The 19,263-nt window shown below is 39.4% G+C and overlaps 1 protein-coding gene across 2 annotated transcripts; it reads right to left on the bottom strand.

Moving 5' to 3' along the window:
- Positions 1–251: 251 nt before the first annotated feature.
- Positions 252–16,367, bottom strand: LOC131445836 (bone morphogenetic protein 1-like). Of its 2 annotated transcripts, none has more exons than XM_058616527.1 (20): positions 15,926–16,367; positions 12,654–12,764; positions 12,361–12,507; positions 12,110–12,227; positions 10,943–11,121; positions 10,745–10,850; positions 9,639–9,763; positions 9,367–9,482; positions 8,872–8,974; positions 7,939–8,055; positions 7,633–7,778; positions 5,887–6,082; positions 5,696–5,821; positions 4,971–5,134; positions 4,684–4,864; positions 4,027–4,152; positions 2,055–2,182; positions 1,763–1,976; positions 1,262–1,512; positions 252–1,176 (listed from the first exon to the last, which is right to left on the bottom strand). In XM_058616527.1, the coding sequence occupies exons 1-20, from the start codon at positions 16,059–16,061 to the stop codon at positions 1,042–1,044; spliced, it is 2,925 nt and encodes a 974-aa protein (XP_058472510.1). In that variant the 5' UTR covers positions 16,062–16,367; the 3' UTR covers positions 252–1,041. The 2 variants fall into 2 exon arrangements, with proteins under 2 accessions (XP_058472510.1, XP_058472512.1); XM_058616529.1 differs by having other exon boundaries at positions 4,971–5,131.
- Positions 16,368–19,263: the final 2,896 nt, after the last annotated feature.

Genomic DNA, 19,263 nt, shown 5'->3' with positions numbered 1-19,263 from the left:
AGGAGGACACATTTCAAGCTGATGACAAAGACACGCAGCAGTAGCTTTGTTCACAAGGATCATGTGTTACCAGTAATTCACTCATTCATTGTACAATACAACTAAAGAGTGGTGTGTGTTATACTTTGTATCTGACATACGTTTTATAACCTGAGGGTATGATAAGAACAACATGACAGTGGGATCTGCAACTTTCTTTGAACATGTCTGTGATAAGAAACGTGATCTATTGGAGTATACTTTTTACTTTACTTCTTGCCGAAAGTATATAACCACACGTGTGATTTTGAGGTTTTATCAGCATTAGAATGTAGAGATAAAGGTAAAGGTAAAACTATTGGACCAGGCTGATGAATGATCGTGGTGAACTGCTGCTACTTTGTGTGCTGCAGGAGAATTTTAAGCACAGAAACAAGAGTCAGAGGTAAAGCATGTGTTGCATGGAAAAGTAAAAAAAAACAAAAAAACACACACAATAGTGGTTTTTAAAAAATGTTGGGAGGGAATGAGGGAATGTTAATGTTTCTGCAAGAGGAATAAAAAAAAACGATCTGCAGCAAAAAGTCAGTGAGAAGTACACGAGAGGCCGGTAAAGCTTTTAAAAGAGATTAGACTTTGCATTTGTGATAATTATCATTCTGCACATTTGTAAAGTATCAAAGAACATTCCGCTCTTCAGAAATGATCAACTTCTCTCAACCGCAGACACGGTTGGACTCGTGGTTAACGAACAAAGCAAACGATATCACAATATATACATTTTGTATCTCAGCACAGTGTTACAACTGTGACTACACTGGACGAAAAACAACCTCTTTAAACGGATGTGTTCATCCTCGCGAAGCTACATAATGAGGGAGAGTAAAAAAAAAAACTCTCTCTCACTCACTCACTCGCTCTCTAGCAGATGTGAATGTGAAGTATGTGTGTCGGTTTTGTGGTATCAGTCCGTGCATTCACTCCTCGTCTGGAGAAGGGTGTGTACGCCCAAATGTTAGGGGTGAAGTCTCCATTTAGGTTTTTGGGGGTAGTTTGAGCGAGTCACTTGCTTGCATGTAACGTGTCCTGGAACTTTGTGCTCGTGTAGCGTACATGAAAGCCCTTCTTATTGACGCTGTCGTCTGAGTGAAACTTTAAAACAATGGCGTCTCCGGCTGAGTGGACCTCTTCTGGAACCTGGGGGCGCAAAGAATAGGGGTGGTTTATATATTTTGTGTATAAGACATTTAGTCCACATGACTGATATAGTTTTTAACCTTACCCCAGAGCCACAGTATCGTCCCAGCCTCGGAGACTTGATGTCAGCGCCGTCATACAGCTCCACGTAATCGTACCCGCAGTCTGCCTCCTCCTCGATCTCGAACACTTGGAAGATGATCTCCACTCCGTACCCTTTCTCAGCAGTGACCACCCACAGGCAGTCAGAGCCACCAGGATAGTTGTTATCTCCAAACTGTGCATGAGAGTAGAGATCTTTTGTCTTGACCTCGGCTTTCAGGCTTCCTCCGCATCCTAGGAAGGCACCACCACAAAATTAGAGGGTCAAAAAAGAAGGCACTCATAAAAGTGAGGAAAGAATGTCGATTTCTAAACAAAGCAGAATACAAACTCATACTTGGAATGCCAAATTTTTTGGCACAATCGTCTATTCTTTCCTCAAAGAAGCCTCTTTTTATATATATATATATATATATATATATATATATATATATATATATTACAACATTTTTGGGAGGAGGAGTAGAGCAGCTGCGTTTCCCACCTGCACTGTATGAGACCTCAAAGCCTCTCTTCTGTACGGAATTATCTGAGAAAAAGCGCAGGAACATTGTGTTGCCACTAGAAATGACCGGCGCCGGCTTCTTGGAGCCACAGAAGCGTCCAAAGCTCGGTGCACGGGCGTCTTGGCCATCGTAGATTTCCAGATGATCATAAGCACACTCTAGATGAGCCTCCATGTCGACCTCATTGAAAACCTGAAAACCATTATGACAAAACTATGATTATTCGCTCACTGCTTTTAATTTGGATAAAAAAAAAAAAGTTTGACATACAAGTTTGATTCGATGGCCCGGGGTCGTGGACAGAGACCAGGTGCAGGCCTTCTTACTGGGATATTTGTCAGGCCAGTTGGGGCTGCTGATTACACCCGACACACTGTTTACAACATGATCACATCCAGCTGAAAACAAACAGCAACACAAGAAGACATCAGCACGAAACAAAGAAAGCTACAGACCAGTTGCTCTGTGTGTCATCGGAGGCAAAAAACACAAACTTGTCCACATCCAAACACACTGAGGTTTGTTCCTATGGAGATTTTCCACTGTGGAGGTCTCTGTGGTGACAATGTATGTAAGAATAAGGCCTTTTGAGGAGGTTGAGGAGTCTTTCTGCACCACCAGAGACGTTTTTATACGCAGCTGCAGATGATTCTCTCACGGTGACAAAGAAAACAAAATGTTATTAGTGGGATTTATGTACAAATGTAAATGAAAACTACTGAAGCTCAGTGACTGAAAGCACAGAACAATGAGCTTGTGAGTAAGGCAGCCCTTGGTGAAGTGGAAAGGGAACTTGAAGTGTAACCGGAGGGTTGCCGTTTGAATCCCACCAGGTCAAAAGGGCTGCGGTACCCTTGAGCAAGGTACCCAACCCCCATTCCTCTGTGGTTGCCTAATTCTAGGAAGGGGATGAGTTTTATGCAGAGAAGTAATTTCCCTACAGGGATTAATGAAAAAAGTACAAGGAGAAGAATCATCGGACTGACTCAGTAAGATCAGAAAACCAAGAGGGAGTTATAAAATGTCTTGTCACTTGGTGAACACATTTAACATCACTGCATTCAGCAGAGTTGCTATACAAAGTTTTAGGTGATGGATGGATGGATGAATGGAGTGATAAGGAAACATTTAGGAGGTGTCTCTCACAATCACTTATCATCCCTATGGCAACCGTTAACAACAGCTGACCATGCACACACACGTCTGATTCAGGTCAGATGGTAAGACGCCACTCACACATTAGCACACAGATGCACATACACAGGACGATACAAAGACACACTCATACAGTCACCAACATACCAGCAGGTTATTGTCACCATAACAACAAGTTTGAATCAGTGTTGTCGACAACAAAAAGTGGCGATCTTTGCTCAATTGTTGAATCACTGAGGCAAACTTAGGCAGGTAAAGTTAGAGTGGAGAGACGGATATTTATTCCCATGTTTTATCTTAAAGGAGTGGCCATTGTCATTTTTAACACCAATTTGGGTAAAATATCTAATTGCATTATGTTGGGACTGGAATTTGATTTGTAAAGTCAAGCTTCAGTGTAGGGCTGCAAATAACGATTATATTCATAACCGATTAATCTATCGATTATTTTTCTCAATTAATCGAGCACTTGCTCGGTTCGTAAAATGTCAGAAAAGGTTGAAAAATGTTGTTTGTGTTTCCCCAAACCTGGAAATGATGATGTTCTCTAATGTCTTGTTTGGCCCACAAATCAAAATTATTCAGTTTTAATGATTTCTTTGTTACATGGAGGAAAACCCCCACAAATTATTCGTGTTTAAGAATCTGAAACTTAATTTAATTATTGAAAAAAACACTGATAAATCAATTATCGAAATAGTTGAGGATTAATTTAGATATAGTAAAATATTACGATTACTACAATACACTTTAATGCAAGAATGAGCTTAAGATATGCCTTGTTTTAAAAATGTATGCACTGCATATTAAACTAATTGCCTTTTAATTTGAAAACAAGTATTTGTTCAGCCCTGGTTTCTATTAAGTTTGACATAAATCAAAAACAGGCAGCTGATCTAAAAACACGTTTATCACCTTTGTTACATTCGTAAGTCTTCATACAGCTTTAACTACTTCAATGCAGCAACTCAGTTTAGCTCCAAGTTGTGCAAAAGCCAGAGAAATCCCATCACAACACCTTCACAAATCTAGTTGAACTGAGCCCTTAAGTTGCACAGGTGAGGGGCAGCAGGGACACATACTGTACCTTCCTTGCAGTCGTGCTTGTTATCGTGTAGCATGAAGCCGCTGCGGCACTGACAGCTGTAGCTCCCGAAGGTGTTCACACACTCATGCTGGCAACCCCCGTTGTCTTTGGAGCACTCGTCTAAATCTGGGGACATTACAACAACTTTAAGTCAGAATTTCTCATCACAGCATGTGGATTTGTCACATCGGCAGGCACAAAGGCTTTCTATATTCTTCACACAAAAGAAAGAAAGAAAGAAAGAAAGAAAGAAAGAAAGAAAATCTGCTGTACAAAACAACATCAACCCTCAATTTTTTGTGTTTGATACTGAAACTCGAATATCTATCCACAAATATTGTTATCCTAAAAAGAAGAATTAAACAGGCCAAACATGACTCAGCTAAAATGCTTTTGCCGATTTTTATTTATATGTTTTACAGTCTGTGCATAGATAAGCATGCAAAATATAGGATTTTATTGGATTTTTATTTGTCCAATATCCGATCCAGTGATTTCGACCAGTATCGGACCGATACTGATTACCATCCTGGTGTCTTTGATGTGGTAAAAATTAAGACAAACGGCTGTCTTGTCCTCAGGCAGTTCTTATACTATTATATATATTAGTCTGTGCTACCTAAAAATCCCCCTGTTCTCCCTGAATACTTGACTTACCAGAGAAGAAGTGAGCCTTGAAGCCCTTCTTGGACACTGTGTTGTCTGACTTGAACTCAATCCTCATGTTGTTTTGCAGGGAGGTGATGACTTCCGGTTTCTGTGCTCCACAGAACTTCCCATGAAGCTTTGAGTCTGAGCTCAACCCACTTCGCACCTCCACATAGTCATATTTACACACCTGATGATGAACACGAGAAGATTTTTACATTTTTACTACCCGGGACTGAATCTGTCAGACAGAACATTTCCCATTGTAAAAAAATACAGTGAGTTTGTTAACTTACATCATTCCCTTCAGTCTCAAACAAATCAAATACCAGAGTGATGTGGTACTGGATGGGCGCCACCAGCTGCCACACGCAGTTCTTGTTGGGTGGGTATTCTTTAGGCCAGCCTGGGGTGGTGAGCGAGCCATTCAGCATGGTAATGAACCCGCCACAGGCAGCTGCTGGTGGGAGAGAGCAGTGATTTTAGTGGTAGGAGTTTGAAAGAATAGCACTTGCATAACATAAATTACTGCAGCTCATGTGTGATGTTGTGACTTATTTCGCCGCTTTAGTTGAATCTTTCGCTGCAGATAAAAGACGAGCCCCTAAATCAAAACACATCAGTGTAATAAAGAAATGACGTGAAATTATTTGAAATTGAGCTTAAAGTGCATGATTCAAAAAGGTTGCAGAATAAAAAGTGGGGAGGAGGTTGGGGAGTAGTGCCCTCTTGTGGTAGAAGAGGAAAATAATCAACTATGCAAAACAGATGATACTTGAGTAATTCAACTAGGGGCACTTTATGGACTTAATTGTGTATGTCAAAGTTTCCCAGCAGAAGTTCTCAGGTTTGTTGACTCAGCCTGGTTGAGCTGTTGAATGGAACTAAGGGCTGAATGAACTCAAGTGGGAACACATGAACAAATGCTGCTCCTCTAAAGGGCTTTTAAATTTCTTTTATTTTCACCCTCATTTCATGTGAGAGTATGATGTTGTTGTGTGGAGTCGTGCTCTGCACTCACTCTCACAGCTGCGTCTGTCAGCTGCCAGCTCATATCCAGGGTCGCATGCACACCTGTAGCTGCCCAGTGTGTTCAGGCAGCGCTGCTCGCAGTGAGCATTGTCAGGTCTGGAGCACTCGTCCATCTCTGTCAAAAAAAATAAAATAAGTCAACATGGTTTTCACGCTGACGACCACAAACTGCTGACTCACCTTTAAAAAAGTTGGCCGCAAACCCGGCTTTATTGACAGATCTGTCAGATACAAATTTCAGCCAGAGGTGGTTGGAGCTGCTTTTGACGTCGTCCGGCTTGTCATAGCCACAGAAGCGGCCGAGCAGCGGGCTGTTCTCTGAACTCCCGTCCCTCAACTCCACATAGTCGTAGGCACAGCTGTCATGCTGCTCGGTCTGCAGGTGAAACGGAACACAGTGATGTTTACAAAGGGCCGGTACTGGACCAGCGAGGCCTGGCAGGTTCTCACAAACACCTACTTTACTTCGAAGGACGGAAGGAGTCAAACTGAGTCATGACATTTAAATATAAAAGATTAAATGTCAGGTGTGAAACATTAATGATGGTTTGATGATGTTTATGAAAGTTGGATTTTCCCTTTAGAATACAATTGACTTGGTTTTCATTGTCTTACTAAGTACTAGTGTTGTAGTACTCGAGATCGGTCTTTTTGAAGGCCTCGGTCACGTCTCGGAATCGACTGCATTTTTACTCAGTCTTGTCTCAGGATTTTATTTCAAGACCAGTCAAGACCACCACTGTGGGGATATCGATAAATTGCCTGTGCATTTTTGGATTAACTTGCTAATATCATTATTGTGATTTTGCCTGTGAGTCAGCCAACTCATCTATAATAAAATGTGGTTACCTGAACCACAAAGACTTTTTGTGCATAAATACCTCCAAAAGAAAACACAGCGCAACGTGTAAATTCTGCAAAGCGACGCTAACGGAGACAGCTGGGACCACGTCCAACTTTTACTGCCTCGGTCTTGGACTTGTCTCTGTCTCGACCCCTCAAAGTCTTGGTCTTGTCTCAGTCTCGACCTGTTGTGGTCACTAGTAAGTACTTTAGGCAAAGGCCTTGTTTTACGACAGTCGCCATTTTGGGTCATGTTTCTACAGCAGCCTGAATGGACAAACCAGGTAGAGCTTGCTTTTTTGAAGCTATAACTATAAAAACAAATGACAAATGACATCCTTTCTGGCAATGGTAGGCCACCGTAGCTCCCAGACTTTCTTCAGTAAGGGAGGGGTGAGTGGAGGAGTCGCACATTTGTTAGTATGTTCAGTCTCACCATTTCAATTCATCATTAATTCAGTCACACTGGACATTTCAACATGTAGTATGTCATTTCTGCAACTAGGGGTCTCTCAATCAAAAGAATAACAAAAGACCTAGTTTGCCAAGGTTGGAAAGCAGCATTTTTGTCTTGTTTGGTTCTTATATGCATTTGTGCTTGACTTGAATGACTTGTTATGATACATACACAAAAATACCCACAATAAACTTAAAAGCAAAAACAAAAGGTAACACACTTGGCCAAAAATTGTCCCCTAAAAGAGTAAACGTCAAGACACAGCCCCAATACACCTAACATTATAAGTTTGAGAAATTTGCTGACTGATGAAGAATTTAAGTTCTCATTGGACATTGGAAGAACGTGACTTTGACCATTTATCATCATACAGTTGCACTGGCACTGAATGCAATAATAGCCACTAGTTGGCTAATTACTGTAGTACAAAATACTTGCTCACTCTTATGTTTCATAGAGAGTTTGCCCCAGGCGTTAAAGCGGGGTAAATGTGGATGACTTAATAGTTTTTGGATATTTTAAAGCAGAAATGTTACATAATACAAACATAGAAATAATGTCAATACAAGTGCATTTCTCTTTTTTTTTAACTACTCGAGCAAAAAAAAGGAAGAAAATAATTTTACCTCAAATGACTGAAATGAGAGGCCAACATTGAAACCCTCTTCCACTGTGATTTTCCACACACACACTTTGTTGGACTGGTAGTCATCGGGATAATTGGGAGACTGGATCTGGCCACTGTCCCGCTTCACCTCTCCCCCACATATGGCTTCACAAAAGGTGAGAAGTGACATTAAATGTCAGTTTTGTTTCATCCACAGACTCACTCTCTTTGCTCTATACACATTATGCAGTGGAAAAAAATACAAATCCTGGATAAAAAATAAAAACATGCAGCAAATGATGCATGATGTAGTTAGTGTATATACCTTCATAAACCGCTGAAAAGCCTTTGCCCACCCAGCTGCTGCTGCTTCTGAACTCAATCCACAGTTGACTGTCAGTGGAGACGACTGACTCAGGAAGTGTGTCTCCACAGAAACGACCTGCGTATATACACAAATAATAGAGTGTATGAACATAGGTATGCAGTCATGTATAAAGTACTTGAAAGCGATACTTGAGTAAAAGTACAAGTGGCCTATCTTACCAGAAAATTACTTTGGTAGAAGTTACCGTCACCTTTTAGAATATTACTTGAGTAAAAGTCTTAAAATACCTGACATTTACTGTACTTAAGTAAAAAAGAAAAGTAATTTTCTGATATAAAATGTACTATTAGAAGTAAAAGTAAAAATATTGAAACAAAGTGAGCAATTCCAATTTTGAATATGACATTTATTGTGGCTTCTTAACAATAAAACAACTTCAAATAACACCTTCTGTCTTAAATGGTGACAAGCTCTCTCTCTCTCTCGCAACCTCCCTGTGTCTGCTTGTATTTTTGCAAACTTTTTGAAACTTTTGGAGTTTGTGGAGCTTCTAGACACACTGTGTTTTAATTCAACTTGGAGACGAAATCTGCGGCTAACAGCTGAGCGGCTAACAGCTGAGCGGCTAAGTGGCTAACAGTTGGCTAGCGACAACAAACAGGCATTACATCACCAATTAACTTTTATTTTGTATTAACCAAGATGGATAAGGGAAATGTGTCGGAGTAAAAGTACACATTTTATTTAGGAAATGTAGTGGAGAAAAAGTAAAAGTTGTCAGAAATATAAATAACGAAGTAAAGAACAAATATGTGAAAAGTCTAAAGTACAGTAACGAAGTATTCCTTACATTACAACACTGTAGGTATGAGACTGTAACAGGTTAAAGACACAGAGAGGTGGTGCATTGTTACTATGGCTACTGAAGACCTTTTAATGGAGCTTTTCTCCAGAACCCGTCTCGCACCTCCACGTGGTCGTACCAGCACAGGTGACTCCTGAAGAGATCCATGGACGTGAAGTTAAGCGCAATCTGAGGGAAACAGTTGTAACAAAACCAGTAACATCACAAGACATCAGTAAATACTCTGACACTTCCAATCTCATGTAAAGTTCATTTGTTTTGCATGAATAAACTGTCTGACAGTAACCAGTAATAATAATTAAAGTTGTTTTTGATGATGTGAGTTTAACTTTGGCTTCGATTTGTTTGGACAATCAAATGTTTTAGCTCACCCGTTATAAGGCAGTGCTATATCCTCTTAGGTTGCTAATCTCATTTGTTTCTGTTTCTTGCACATATTTAGTAGTATTTATTACCTTATTTCTACTTTTCTACTGTGTTGTGATTGTTGGTTGCTGTAACACTGCAAATGTCCCCATGTGGGACAAATAAAGGATTATCTTATCTTAGTCTCTGCTCACCTTCTCTCCCGGAGTGACAGAAATCCTCCACACACAGTGAGCGTAAGCCGAGTAACCGTTGGGGAATCCAGGCGAGGAAAGGTTTCCAGCACTCTCCTGCAGGGTGTCCCCACACTCTGTCAAATCATCACACCGTAAAAACCAAAATTTGCTAGAACAGCGGCACCACCAGAAACAATACACGGAAATCCTGGGGTTTAATACTATTTTTTTGCAATTTTGTTAATCAATGTATGATCATTTCTACAAAGTATTAATCATATGTATCTTACTTGCACATTTATAGAGTTTGCGGGCCTGGGCAATGTCCCCTTCACTAAGCCTGGTCCTCTGTCCAATAGATGGCCTGGCTCCACTGACTTCGTAACGTGGCAAGATTGTGTCTAAGAAGATCCCTCTGGTTTGGACAAATGACAGACACGATCACGATGCAATGCAATCTCAGAAGTAGACTTTCAAAGCCTGACGTGGATCAACATCCTCTGACACCGATGATGTGGAGGAAAACGTGGTTTTTAAAAGGTCAACCCAAAAGACTGATGAGCACCTTGATACTTTATTGATTCTGATAATCTCTCTCTGAGTGTGGAGCTGACTCTTGCACAGTTCCCATGGTGATGCACCCATGAATGACAGCCATGTGTAAACAGAGTGCCCTGAATGGGGCCTTTTGCCGGTGCCAGCCGGCTTAGTGGAGCCCACAGCTGAATGCCAGAGAAAAAGGCCACTCCAGCCCAAATTGTTCAACAAAGCCTGAACTGCCAGGCCTTTATTTAGCTTGGCTTGCCTCCATGACCCACACCAGCAAAGCAGTGATAGAGGTTAAAAAAAAAAACAAAGCTCAGAGAGAAACAACGGGGCAACAACATGCACGACACAGTAATGAAAAGGAGACGTGTGAAACAATTTTTGCGGCAATAAAAGACCAAAGCCCTAAGGTTTCCTACGGAGCTGAGTAAAGGGACACACGGTGGGTCAATGGCTTAGCTTTATGCACTGTGATATTAGCTTTATAAAATACTGTAACTTACATTTCAAGAACTTTTACATAGATATTTCCAACTCAAAAAAGTGTCAACAGCATTTCACAAATTTAATCCGATTTAAAAAAAATTCAGGTGAGTGAGGTGTGTGAAAATTGAAAAAATAAACACCTTTTCATCAGACTGCCTATAGGTTGTGCTGAAAAAGGATATAAGACACTCTATATTGCACAGTCTTATAGCCTCTGTATAAAGGTTTTAACATAGTAATGGTAAAAAAACAGATAAACACTGTGTTCTAAGGGTTATGAGTGTGAGTCAGTGTAGAAAGAAAACATTAGAAGACATAAAAGTGATGAAATCTTCAACCCAACTCAAAAATGTCATGGGCCGACCTGGAAAATGTATTCCTGGCGTAATGCATGATGCTCCCAAAGTCGTACACTTCCCCAAGTGAGTCAACCTCGCCTGGTTCCATCTTCAGGAAGTTGTACTCCTGTCCTGCTCACAGACACAGAGTCAGTGGAGTAAATGTAAATAAACACAAACACATACTGTACATTATCATGTCAACACACATGCAGTCACAGCACCTGGCTGGATGTTGTCTCTGATGATCCTGACGTGCTCGTCGCGGTCCGGACGCGTGTGTTCGTGCCAGAAACCGATCACGTGGCCGAGTTCGTGAACCACGATGCCAAACTTGTCACAGTTCTTTCCAATGGAGATGGCCTGAGGGCCACCACCCCTCCTGCCCACGTAGGAGCAACACCTGCAGGGGGCGACACTGTTCAGGCCCACACCCTGCAGCACCTGCAGAGCAAACGCAGACTCCTTCCGACTCGTGAATATTAGGAGTGTTTACAAATCTAAGCTACTTTTTGCAAGATTGTTAGAGATCCCTGGTTAAGTGACCCTGATTTTACTCCTGCATGTTACATTATAAAACACTATCATACATACATAGACAGGTGTTTGGGTCATTCGATGTACAATACCTTATTTAACACCAAAGATTAGCTAGCTTGTCGTTAATATGTTTGGGTGTTTTCAGGGAATATCACTTAGGGAATATTAATAAATTCAATAAATCAAAGCAAAACATGAAACATCTGTTCATGTTGGATTCAATTGATTATTACATTTTGAATTAATATTTGAAAGAGCTTATTTCATTAGATTGTTTGTCACACGACTTATTGACTCCAGATCAATGCCGAATTTCGTTAGGACTCAAACAAATAGGATTGATTTGAATGTTAATTATGTGTTTTCAATGGCTTCCGTATCATGTAACAAAGTCCAACCTTGGCCTTGTCACTGTGAGCAAAAACCTTTGGAATAAACATAATGATTTGATCCACTTATGACAAACGTTAGAGCAGATATTCTACTCGATAAAACGTAAATATGAGGCAACTTAAAGGGGGGTTAGGGATAGGGGTCATCTTATAACCAGAAGGTCAGAGGTCAGAGATCCCTGCATCCTTTAGTTTACGTGCCAACGTGTCCCTGAGCAGGACACAAAACCCAAAATGACTCCTGAAACCAGTGTCATCAGTGTGTGACTACAAAACTGAATAACGTGTGGTAGAAAACGCTGCTGCATATAGACGTGAATAACAAAACTGCAGTGCAAAGCACTTAAAGTGGCCATCAAAGTGCTATATAAATGTCGACCATTAGTATGTGATTTGTTACAGTGAACATAAATAAATGGAAACCGTTTCTCTAAAGTGGGTCAGGAGCTTCCAACTCACCCACATGGCCTGTACGTGAACACAATGTAGCTTTCTTCAGTCGTCCTCTCTGTGAACGTTACACAAGTGTGTTTCTCCCAGTGACGCATGGCCTGACGGAAAATGGCTCGCTGACTGCCTGTAAGGAAACTCTGAATTTAAGTCTTACAGCTCCAGGATCTGGAAACCACACATCATAGCAGACACATGCTGGCTGTTCAGTGCAGCAGCAGAATATTCCCCCCTGTAAGAACAGAGCTCACAGTTCTCACCACTGAAATTCCCGTTGATTGCGTACGGTATGATGCCATCGGGCCACACTCGCTCAGGTCTGGATGTGGCCGCTCTCTTCAGACGATGAAGAATCTTGTTGGCGGCTCTTTTACTCCTGATAGTCTCGTTGGAGGTGGAAATGCTCACTGTAACAATGGGACATTATTGAATGATTAGCTTTTCTTTCTGTCTGATGTAAAAACAAACAAAAAAAGAAGTTCAAAGCATACTTTGAAGAGAAGGAGTCAGTCAGAATATTCACTGATAATTAAACTCACTCTTGCTTTGATACCTGAGTCTGTTTGATTGCTCTGGGCTTTGGGCTCTTCACCATCACTGCTGTGGAAATCTTTAAACATGCGGATGTCGTCTTCATCCAGAGCAATGTCTCCCAGAAAGGCAGCTGAGGCATGAACACACAGAAACTGTGAACTGAAATATAGTGTCAATAATGTTTGTTAAATATACAGAGCTTAACAAATGCATTAGACCACCAACCGACACCATAGCTACTCTAAGTCAACAGCAAATCACTTTTTTATGTTGCTATAATGGTTAATACACCAGTATGTAGAAGCTCTTTAACCAAAATGACATTCTTAATGCTAAAATATAATTACTATTGTTATCCGTGGGTTTTCAAATGTACTCTTTTACAAAAGAAAAACTGAAGAAATATAGAATTTTATGCTACTGCTTAATTTCAAACTTCTCAGAGAAGAGGCACAGTGAGTCCAGCTTAAATGTGGGTATAAAAAGATGAATTCAGTTTGTTATTTTGCCAAATAATAGTTTTTGAAACATCTCTAAACATGGTCTAATAAATGTATATGAATAATATTATGAAAAAATACTATTATTTACTGTCTTCTCAATTGCTAAGAGAATCAATAAGCTATTTTTATTTTTTTTTCATTTTAATCACAGGCTATTAGCTACAGGGTTATGTAGATACATGATTAAGAAATATCAGCTTGGCTTGAGACGGAAAATCCATTATTAAGGTGCTGACAGGTCGATTTTTATAAAAAACAAAAACAACTTAGGTCAGAGCCAGAGAAGCTCTTTCCCTGATTCCAGACTTCATGCTACAGTTTAGGCTCCATGTCTACTGGATGTACATTTTTAATTTAATGCACAGAAATGACAGCATGATGTTTCCCCTAAAACACACAGTTCTCACAAATGTATCCACGTTCAGTGTTTCAATCAATGAACGATTATTAGTTATCCAACTCAAAGGGTTTCAGTGTGGCTGTGAAAGACCGTTATTCTGCAGGTGTTGCATCCACACGAACGCAGACTAGATGTGCAGTGGATACGATACAGGACGGTGATCACACTGATGGGGCCTTTGTGATGTTGCAGCTATAAACCGAGTGATGATGACATACTGTACAAATCAGCATTTCACACACAATGGCTGCCTCGTTGCCACGGGGGCTTTTTTGATGATGTTTGCAAAACATGTGCCGTGTCTTTACCAAGCTTCATTCTCAGTGAACCCTGAATGATGTTGATTTGACACACTATTTTATCTTTTTATGCAGCAAATAAGCTCAGTGTTATTACTGGATAGGACCAAAGCAAATACATTTACAGGCCTGATGAGATGAAATAAACCAGCTATACTGCAAGAACTAAACAATTAAAGTGTTAAATCAATACAGCGATCTGCAACAAGCAGCTGGAACTTCATCCACTGTGCATTACACAGTTAGTTTCTTTGTTTTGATTTATGTGCAGCCACACTGAGGTCCATAACGTTTTTCCTTTAGTATGAGGTCAATAGTTCCTAATTGTTTTTGTGCCAAGTATACACTGCAACGTACATGATAATAACAGCAGAATCAGAGATAGATTTTTTAACAAACACAGTGACTGAGCACAACATTCACAACACTCAACATAAAAAGGACACTTTCATGCCAATAGGAACATTTTAATGGACTTCAGGGGCTTCAGGCTAAAGAAACCTGAGCAGGTCTAAAAGTGATGATGTTATTGATTGAGTGACAGGTCAAATCAATAATGCCACAAGCACAAATGAAAGGAAAGAAACCCTCCAGTCCTTCCTGAATGACAAAGTCGATGTGCTTTTCTTTGTTCTTTCACAACACATTACACACTTTGCTGCAGGAAAAATTGTGGTGCAAGATGGCGACCTTCATAAAACAGTAAATTGCTCATTATAACAATACAAAAAAAATATAAATGATGACACTCTAATGTAAACACACATATGGGCATATTGACCCCCTCTAAATGTTAAACACTGGACCTCAAAAACATCTGCTAAGCCAACCTGCTCACTGGACTCATTCCTATTAAATATCTCCTTTAGCCTGATGATGTAATGACTTGTAAAGGTACAAATAATAAAAATAAAAAGACATAGCAGGCCCTGTGTCAGTCTTTGAAGTGCATTCACTCATGCAAAGGGTGACTGTAAATGACTGTCACCCTCGCAGTGTGCACCCCATGCCCTGAAGCCAAAGGGATGTCAATGGCGTTCGGCCAGGATCGGCCCTCGCTGGCACGGACTCAATGACCTCCGGTCTCCAGGCAACTGCCTCGGTGAAGAAGAACGGTGTGTTTTGGAAGTTTCAGAAGTCACCAGTGAAAAAAATAAAGAAGAGGAACCTCAATCAGCTGGAGGCCCCCGTGATAACCAAAGCTACCGTTCAGTATGTTTGATGATGGGAGGGAGAAAGTCTTTTTCTATTTACTTAAGACGAGTTGTTACAGAGGCTAGACGGATGATTCAACTAATCAGACTTCTTTAAGTTTTCATTCACTGAAATATTTCATAATGCATTATTTAAATATCAACCCTACCTATCTGCAAAAATGCTTTAAAATTGACACACATTTTGTACAACATTCTTAATCAGCAGTGAAATAGGACTAAGTGAATCAACTTACTGTAAATACAGTATGGAGACTTTTGTGGAACAAATATTTGCTTGTTTAGTATTAATAAATAAATTGATGTAAAACGATGTACAGCTGAGATGGAGGTGTTTAACAATCTAAAACCATCTTTATCTAAACAAACTAAGATGTTTTACAAACAGTAGAGTAGTATTAATATTGTTTTAACAATGCACAGTCTCATTTTGCTGCTACTGCACTTGTACTTGTGTGTTTATATACATTAAATAACAATGTGCACTAAGAAGGTATAGACAGTTACAGATGATTTATGTACAGATACAGATTAGTAGTTACTAGTTTTTATTGTTAGTCCTCTCATTTTATAATTATGAGATAATAATAAAGGCAATTCTGATAATGGTATTAAATTGAATACCTGCTCTGATTCTGCTTAGTTCTGATATTTGTCTTCCACTATCAACACCTGGTGGTGTGAGTTTAATTATTAGCTATTTGAGTTTTAGTCATCTATAACTTTTGACTTGATTACCAATAACATAACATAATTACATATTTGCATTCAAGATACATTTTTTATCAACACAGATTTAACAAAATACTAAAATTAGTAATAAAACATAACCAATAAATGACTCAAGTGTGGAGAGGAGGTGAAATGTACTGTACCAGCTTTACATGGATCCTTGTAGTCGATGTCATCCCCCAAATCCATGACATTAGTGTCCACAAACTCCCACTGAGCCGCCAGAGACACACACAGAGAGGAGAGCACGAGGAGAAGTGACGGAGCACGGACTTCCATCACTTCGAATCAAAATAATGTCAAAGAGGTGAAGATGTTGGTGGCAATTAAAGACAGAGGAGGAGAAGGAGAAGAAATAAGTTCCTGGCTTTCTGTGCACTGCTGCTGTTGCTGCTGCTGCTGCTGCTGCAGTGATGCACGGACATACAGCAGAGAGAGAGGGAGAGGGGGAGAGAGAGAGAAAGCTTCACACACACACACACACACACACACATCCATGCAGCCCACACACTTTTTTCAGTTTTAATGTGATGATGATATATGTCCAATGTGAAGCATTTTTTCAAGGTTGTACTGGTACAAATTGAATATACTGCCCATGAGAGTTTTTTTTAATATATATAAGGATGAAGAACAACAGTTTAATCCAGGACAGTGATGGAACTGGTCATGTTTAAAGCCATACATATCCCTGTGTTGTACTTAGGACACTAAGAACATTGTAGTTGTAGAGTTGTCTGTGTTTGAAGTAAAAAACTATCCATCTATCTATCTATCTATCTATCTATCTATCTATCTATCTATCTATCTATCTATCTATCTATCTATCTATCTATCTATCTATCTATCTATCTATCTATCTATCTATCTATCTATCTATCTATCTATCCATCCATCCATCCATCCATCCATCCATCCATCCATCCATCCATCCATCCATCCATCCATAATATATACAATGTTTTACAAAAATTATATTTTTAAGGCTAACATATAATTATTACTGTTATCAATGAATTTTAAGATGCCATGTTATAGTTATTTATTTGCATTCCTGAACAGAAGAACATGTTTTAGTGGTTGAATGTTTATGCTTGATTAATTTCTGACTTCTCAGAGAAAAAGCCCAGTGAGCCGACTGTAATATGGCTATAAAAAGGTGAATTCAGTGTGTTATTTATAATATAAAAGTGGCTTCTTATAGCCTTAGAATAAGCCTTTTATATGTACTTTGGGAAAGGGCCTTGCTTTACAGAGGCTGCCATCTTTCACAGCCATGTTTCTACAGCAGCCCGAAATTGACAAATGAACCACAGCGTGCATTTCATGTAATGAATCAGAAGCTTACTATGCAAATGAAAGAAGCCACTGAAGCCATTTTCTTTAAATTAACTTTGATATTGATGTCTTTTTGTCATTCATTTTGTCCCTGTACTGTATGCTTTAGCTTTGTTTCTATGATGATTATCTGACAGATTTCCTGATGTTAAGAGTGGTGAATAGAAAAATACTGCCATCAACTTTAACGCACAGGTGTGTTTTGTTTGAACTATAAGTTACTGATTTATTATTGTCAGAGTGTTAGAGTTTGCAATGCTTTACTTTGGGTGAGTAGAAGAATCCTCAATTTACTGTTTACTCACAATAACCTGAATTTTTAAACCATTTCAAACGATCATAATAAATAGATGAAAAGCATCATCTGTGTGCAGACTGCTGGGTCCGTTCGACACACGTCTCTCATAAAGGTTGGTGGTGACTAATAATCAGTGCAGGAGCAGACACATGCTTGAATTTCATTTGAAGAAAGAAGAGTGCTCACTCAGTGTGTGTGAAGAATTAAAACTTTCTCCCTCAGCTGCTCCCACAAGCTCTTCTACGGAGGCCACATTGCAACCAGAAGAATGTAAACTGCTGCTTTTTGTTTACACCCTTTAATTAGGCAAAGCCTTAAAGTGATGAATCACAAAGCACAGTGACATCATTTATACAGTGAAAGCAGAGGATTTAGTCTCAGAGAAACAGGGATGTTGGCATGTCTTTTGTTTATTTTTTGTGTGATCTGATTGTGATATCATAATATGATAATATTTATCTGTATAAACCACTGTATGAGTTGTCCCGCCCTGCCTCTCACATCCCCCCCGCCCCACTATTTGAGAAGTACTGTACTAACCTGAACCTATGACTTTTTTGTCAGATTTTGGACGACATATTGAAATAAAAGTAAAATAAAAATGTGAAAAAAATGGCATAGGTTAGTATGTTGACCAAAATGTGAAAAAAATGTCATAGGTTAGTATGTTGACCAAAATGTGAAAAAAATGTCATAGGTTGGTATGTTGACCAAAATGTGAAAAAAATGTCATAGGTTAGTATGTTGACCAAAATGTGACAAAAAAGTCATAGGTTAGTATGTTGACCAAAATGTGAAAAAAATGTCATAGGTTAGTATCTAGTGCAAAATGTGACCAAAAAGTCGTACTGTGGTATGTCGTCCAAAATGTGAAAAAAAGTGATTATACACTTATATAAACACACTTAAGGGTTATATATTAAATTTCTGCCAATTTTTTTCTGCGCTAAATGAACGACATAAACCTAGCAACTCCAGGTGGCTAAAGCTATAGCATGAAGACAGCTAGGTTGCCTCAGTCCAACTGGTAAACAAATTCTGCCACATTTCACCTTGAAAGCTCTATTTATGTTGCTCACATTTACCTCTAACTATAAATTAAATATCCTCAAGTGCCAAACATTCCATATAATCTGATAATAATCTTGTAACACAGAGCTGAAATCCTGTACTGCTGTTAGAGCATGTGCGTTCAGTTGTATTGCTTAATCAAGTGCAATGGAAAAAGTTACTTATCTGACATTTCAACTAATTTTAGTTGTCTGACTTTTACAGAAATCATGTAGGGCAACCAACACTGAGTTATTTGAGACTCCCTGAGAACAAATTGTTTAGAATGTGTCCATGATGAGGACACTAGCTCATACTACAGCTTATTTTTTAATATAAACAGGAAAGCATGAACAGCTTCAAAGTCACGGCAGCTATAAGCAACACACAGAATCTGGCAAAAGCAACCACAGAAACGAACACGTATTGGTCGGCAGCTGATTACTAATGACCTGTGGTTGAGGAAAAGGAGAGCCGACAGAGTTCCTGTACCTGGCGTTCAGGTACAGGAACAAGATACCTATGTGTGGGGAAATGAGAAAGTATGACCAATAAGTAGTGTCCTTTCAAAAAAAAAAAACATGTATTTATGAAATCTTATTAGGTTTCACTTTGCTGTGAGCGATTAAACAACAAAACATGTTTGCCTTTTTGAGTACTCCCTGCCCTTTTTTGGGGTTCAGCACTCCAACATTTTCAGACATTTTACATTATGAGGTATCCACTCACTGGCTGCTTATTTTTACTTTATTTTATTACACAAACCATCTTAAGGGTTTGCAGATACTGGTCTAA

The sequence above is a fragment of the Solea solea genome, chromosome 19, assembly GCF_958295425.1.
Source record: "Solea solea chromosome 19, fSolSol10.1, whole genome shotgun sequence".
Taxonomy (NCBI): domain Eukaryota; kingdom Metazoa; phylum Chordata; class Actinopteri; order Pleuronectiformes; family Soleidae; genus Solea; species Solea solea.
The sequence above is the reverse complement of the archived record's forward strand: the minus strand, read 5'-3'. Positions and strand labels throughout refer to the sequence as shown.

What these genes read in the sequence shown, in the direction of transcription:
- LOC131445836 (XM_058616527.1), bottom strand. Translation starts at nt 16,061, where the DNA reads ATGGAAGTCCGTGCTCCGTCACTTCTCCTCGTGCTCTCCTCTCTGTGT. An exon ending in GCCAGGAATACATTTTCCAG is followed by an intron (nt 9,764 to 10,744) that starts GTCGGCCCATGA and finishes TGTCCAAACCAG; the next exon opens with AGGGATCTTCTTAGACACAA. An exon ending in GACGATACTGTGGCTCTGGG is followed by an intron (nt 1,177 to 1,261) that starts GTAAGGTTAAAA and finishes TTGCGCCCCCAG; the next exon opens with GTTCCAGAAGAGGTCCACTC.